The 6,000-nt window shown below is 36.3% G+C and overlaps 1 protein-coding gene across 1 annotated transcript in view; it reads right to left on the bottom strand.

Annotated features, from left to right (window-relative positions):
* Positions 1–565: 565 nt before the first annotated feature.
* LOC134256644 (DNA-directed RNA polymerase I subunit RPA2-like) overlaps positions 566–6,000 on the bottom strand; it is a 37,145-nt gene continuing 31,710 nt past the window's right edge. Inside the window, exons 28-30 of the mRNA XM_062739326.1 lie at positions 3,219–3,346; positions 2,890–3,054; positions 566–862 (exon numbers count right to left, since the gene is read on the bottom strand). Of these exons, the coding sequence (XP_062595310.1) occupies positions 566–862; positions 2,890–3,054; positions 3,219–3,346 (590 nt within the window). The remainder of the gene's footprint in view (positions 863–2,889; positions 3,055–3,218; positions 3,347–6,000) is intronic.

Raw genomic sequence — 6,000 nt, 5'->3', positions numbered from 1 at the left:
TACAAACTTCACTCTAATGTTCATGGCGGCAATTTCAGCTAATATGCCCAGTTAGTATTAATGGTACACAAAAGGAACGTGGTGACAATCTGAACAGAGTCTGTTTTTTGATATTACAAAAGGATTTCCATCTCTGACCTTTTCTGAATTCTGCTAGAGGTTGTGTATGCCCAAAAGGGCCTCTCCAATGGGAGAAAATATTACTGCCACAGTCCATACACACATGTGCCTGAATGAAATGGGACTTTCTAGGAATGCACAATTTAATTATCGCCCGTGTTGATATAGGTATCAGATAACTTCATAGCTCTATTGTTGGTAATTAATTGTAATGAAATAATAAAACGCACATTAAAGTGTGTCAAATCATGGAAGTATTCTGCACTTATTTTACACGGGTGCATTCTTGTTTATTAGTATCAAGGGAAGTTTCTTTTAACATCAACTTTCAATTTAAAGTCAAGATTCTAGTAAAAAATTGCTTACAGATTTATCAATTTTGAGAAATAATTTCCTTTATTGCACACGCTTTCTCTTTAGCTTGGTCAAATAATTTGTTTCGGTATCAATTGTGTATTATCAGCACCACTCTCAAACTTTTTGACCCCAACTGTGTATTTTTAATGAAAACCAGTCTGCTAACTGGGGCCACATCTAACTTCACTCTAATGTTCATGGCAGCAAGTTCAGCTACCAGGTATCGGAACACAAAAGGAATGGTGACAATCTGAACAGAGTCTGTTTTCTTGCAGGCCCGACATTTCCATCGTCTGACCTTTTCTGAGACGTCTGCTACTGATCCCATAGAGGGCCTCTCCAGATAGGGAGATAAAATACTGCCACAGTCCATACACACATGTGCCTGAATGAAATGGGAAGGAGGATCTCAATGTAATGAACGTCTAGACAGAGTATCATCAACTTCATAGCTGTATTGTTGGTAGCATTTTGTAATGATAATAAAACGCATCCCATTAAAATGTGACATGCATGGAAGTATTCTGAACTTATTTTACATTGTGCATTCTTTTTCCTTAGTTTGAGGGAAGTTTCCAGTTTCTAAATCAACTTAATTTAAAGTCAAGATCTAGTAAATGAAAGGTGCCTACAGATTTATCAAACTTGAGAAATAAATTCCTTTATTGATGCTTTACAACTTTAGCTTGGTCAAATAAGGTGTTTCGGGGCATAATTTGTAGGTAAACAAGATGAAAATATGTATTTGAAACTGTTATTTTTAATGAAAACCAGTCATGAAAATCTGAGTTTTTTTTCGTATTCGGCAAAGGAAATGTATCCAGATTGCCTACAGTCTCTCAGAAAACGGTAATTAGTATGTTCATAGCCTCTTCTTTAAATTAATATCAAATTTAATATAGGTATCCAGTTTACTTTTCAAATGATTTCAAATTGAATGACATGAAAATACCCTATTTTCTACATAATTCTGCTAAAGCCGTAAAGTACGGGAAAAAGAAAGTTGGAAATTGATTATGACGTCATAATGGATCCAGCACCAAAAAATTAGTCTCAGGTTATTTACTAGATCTTGACCTTCCTTTTTTAAAAGCAGTTTTCATGCACATGTCTTGCAAAGAAATCACTATTGCTTAATAAATTCAAAAACAATCCACATACATGTACAAGTAATGTTTAAAATCACTTTATAAATTCTGATGCCATGAGAATTAAGGCAGAGTAACCAACTTAACCTTACTGGCATTATACATACCCAAATTATAAAGAATTTTTTGGTAAACTATTTAACAAAAATTTTGCAATTGGTTGCAAACGACATTTTGATCAAATATTACCCTGGAGATATCACTGCAGTCCAGTTGTTAGTCATAATTTTTATGGATTCTTACCCTGGAGATATCACTGCAGTCCAGCAGTCTATCTAAGTTTTTATGCATTCTTACCTAGGAGATATCACTGCAGTCCAGCAGTCAATCACAGTTTTAAAGGATTCTTACCCTGGAGATATCACTGCAGTCCAGTAGTCAATCACAGTTTTAAAGGATTCTTACCCTGGAGATATCACTGCAGTCCAGTAGTCAGTCACATTTTAAAGGATTCTTACCCTGGAGATATCACTGCAGTCCAGTAGTCAATCACAGTTTTAAAGGATTCTTACCCTGGAGATATCACTGCAGTCCAGTAGTCAATCACAGTTTTAAAGGATTCTTACCCTGGAGATATCACTGCAGTCCAGTAGTCAATCACAGTTTTTATGTATTCTTACCCTGGAGATATCACTGCAGTCCAGTAGTAAGTCACATTTTAAAGGATTCTTGCACTGGAGATATCACTGCAGTCCAGCAGTCAATCACAGTTTTAAAGGATTCTTACCCTGGAGATATCACTGCAGTCCAGTAGTCAATCACAGTTTTAAAGGATTCTTACCCTGGAGATATCACTGCAGTCCAGTAGTCAATCACAGTTTTAAAGGATTCTTACCCTGGAGATATCACTGCAGTCCAGTAGTCAGTCACATTTTAAAGGATTCTTACCCTGGAGATATCACTGCAGTCCAGTAGTCAGTCACATTTTAAAGGATTCTTACCCTGGAGATATCACTGCAGTCCAGTAGTCAATCACAGTTTTAAAGGATTCTTACCCTGGAGATATCACTGCAGTCCAGCAGTCAATCACAGTTGTTATGTATTCTTACCCTGGAGATATCACTGCAGTCCCGCAGTCAATCACAGTTTTTATGTATTCTTACCCTGGAGATATCACTGCAGTCCAGCAGTCAATCACAGTTTTTATGTATTCTTACCCTGGAGATATCACTGCAGTCCAGTAGTCAGTCACATTTTAAAGGATTCTTACCCTGGAGATATCACTGCAGTCCAGCAGTCAATCACAGTTTATATGTATTCTTACCCTGGAGATATCACTGCAGTCCAGTAGTCTGTCTTTAAGGAGATAGGACGTTCCATGTGAAATGAGGGCATCCCTCTCCATTTCTCCAAACCTGACCCCGCCCCCTCTCTTACGACCTTTGACCGGCTGCTGAGTGATGGGGTCAACAGGACCAGTGGTTCTGACCTAACATTCAACATAGGAAGACTTCAATTTTTAATAATTCATCTCAACATAATTAGTATTCATTTCAGTATGCATTACTTTGTTTTCTCTTTGCTAGAATGAAAATGGGTGACAGAGAGAAATATCATTTTTGTTCTCTTGTTTTAGTTTTTCCATGCAGCTACCTGGAATTTATCTGACACCATGTGTCTGAGTCTCTGATAGTAAACCACTCCAATAAAGATGTCTGCCTCCAGTTCCAGTCCATTCACACCACTAAACAACCTCTCTGTACCATGGTAATTATAACCAGCTGTAAAAAGAAACAAAATGATACACCACTGAACAATTTCTCTGTACCATGATAACTAGAAAACTGACCAGTCAGCAAGGGCCCGCTGAGGGGTAGAAATATAAGAGTGCAACTCACTGAATGAGAGTTTTACTTGATTATATTTTTAAACAAGAGGCCCACAGGCCTTATAGGTCACCTGAGTATCATGTAACAACTTTCCAACAATTGAATTTGATTCGTGTTTTAAACCAGGGGCCATGAAATTCACAATTTTGAAAGAGGCAGCATTGCTTATCATAATTATAAACTTGGCATACTTACGCTATTTACTTAATATCTGAAGGTAGATCAGAGCAACAAAGAGAAAATGCACTTCCACTTTATAACCCCAACTTTGTGCACCCCACCCCAAAGGAACCACTGACCCTGGAGCCACAGATTTCAAAATTTTGGAAATTTTATCATAAATTTTATTTCATCATAAATGGTTGATTAATACCAAAGAGCAGATTTCAAAGCATTAATTTATTTTCAGACTATGTAACCCCCCCCCCCCCCTCCGATACCTCTGACCCAGGGGGCATGAAATTAACCATTTTGCTAGATGCACATTTTTTCATCATAAATATATATACTTGGATCATCAGCATAATACCCAGGAGCAAAGGAAAAGATTTTCAAAGAATAAATGCATTTTCACTATATAATCAAAAGAGCCCCCCCCCCCTTACACCAAATGGCAAAACCTCTGACACAGGAGCCATGAAATTCACAATTTTGAAAGAGGCACTCTTGCTCATCATAACTATGTACTTAGTTAGTTTATTTAATACCCAGGAGCAAAGAAGAAGATTTCAAAGAATTAATGCATTTTCACTATATCATCAATAGAGCCCCACCCTAGCACTAGAACCCCTGACCCTGGGGCCATGAATTTCACAATTTTGGAAGAGGACTCAATAGATATAACATTCATGCTAACAGTTTGCCTGCTTGATGTCCAGGAGTAAAGAAGAAGATTTTTAAAGATTTCATTGATTTTAGTGGTTTTGGCCCCACCCCTCAGGCCCCAGGGGGGCAGGGACCATGAAATTCACAATTTTTGTTCCCCTTCACCCATAGATGCTGTATACAATATTTGGTTGAAATTGGTTTAGCAGTTTCAGAGAAGAAGCTGAAACTGTTCAAATGTTAACACACAACGGACGACGCACGACGAAAACAGATAGCAATAGGTCACCTGAGTGACTCAGGTGACCTAAAAAAATATATATATGAAAATTATAAGTAAGAACTGTATTTTTAAATTTTCAAGATAATTCCTGAATGTCTAAAAAAAAACCCTGTAAATAGCAAACTTGTATTTACACAAGAGGCCCACGGGCCTTATAGGTCACCTGAGTATCATGTAACAACTTTCCAGCGATTGTATTTGGTTCGTGTTTTAATCCAAAAGCCATGAAATTCACAAATTTTGAAAGAGGCACCATTGCTTATCAAAGGGCAGATTTCAAAGCATTAATTTATTTTTAGTCAAAGTACCCCCCTGGTATCCCTGACCCAGCAGTCCTGAAATTATCTATTTTGAAAGAGGCCCCTTTCTTCATTATAAGGCCAGCATTTTTTTTAATGTTTAGGTTTAGTTCTGAACATGAGAACAAAAAAGTCCCAAAGGAGAAGGAAATAAAAAAATTTTTTGATAAATCAATTATTAACATTTGTACATTCTTTTTTTATGCTATCCTAATAGGCTCCTTACCACTGGACACATAATGCTTACAAATAGGAAAGTAGAACATTTAATTGCTTATTTCATCATCTGCCAGTTTGGGCCAGTTATATAAATTTTGTGATGTTGATCAAAATATATTTTAAAAAATCAATTCTTTAGAAGTCTTTCAATATATCTTCATTTTTTGAATATGTGTTAGGTGAATGTGTAGACATTGTTCTAAAATTTACTTGATCTCTAAAATTATAATTCCTATCATAAAACAGACAGGGAGTATTGGGGATTAGGGTGAACATTTTTTCAATTAAGTGTAAAATAATTTTTCTGGCTGATACAAATGATACTATATGCCTGTATATATTTGTATATTCTTGCCTTTTAATAGTTGAATTTTTTTTTATTTCTTCAAGTTATTGTTTATTTCTTCCTCAAATGGACTTAACTTCTCCCATAGTTTTATTCATTATATTCATTACATCTGATGCATAAGCAACCCTTTCCTGAAGAATGATGCTTAGACTGTAAGCTATAACAGAGACCTAAACAATGTCGCTGGCAATATGCAATAGCTACCACGGGCAGTTTAAAACCTGGGGGAGGAAAATAATTTACAGACAGTTACTTTTGAAACGAATACATAATTATCTCACCAGCATGATATTGTGCAACAAAGTCGTCAGCATTTTATTTGTCCTTTGAACGGGTGAAACGTTTTGAATGGCACTCTTATCGATGAATTTTACACTAAACCAAGCTATCTTCTCAGCTTTATTTACCCGCCGTTTCATCGTAAAACTGGAAGTGCGAGTTCGTAAATTTGAAATCTCGATCCCGACTCAAATTTGACATCGGAAAGAATTTTTTAAAATTTTTTCTGAAAATTCAAAACCTTGAGCGGAGGGTTTGTAAAACTGAAAATAAAATAAATCCTGGCCTTAAA

This window comes from Saccostrea cucullata, unplaced genomic scaffold (genome assembly GCF_032062105.1).
Source record: "Saccostrea cucullata isolate Sc308-1 unplaced genomic scaffold, CSIRO_AGI_Scuc_v1 ctg1729, whole genome shotgun sequence".
In the NCBI taxonomy this organism is placed as follows: Eukaryota; Metazoa; Mollusca; class Bivalvia; order Ostreida; family Ostreidae; genus Saccostrea; species Saccostrea cuccullata.
Note: the sequence above shows the minus strand (reverse complement) of the source record. Positions and strands in the feature narration are given on the sequence as shown.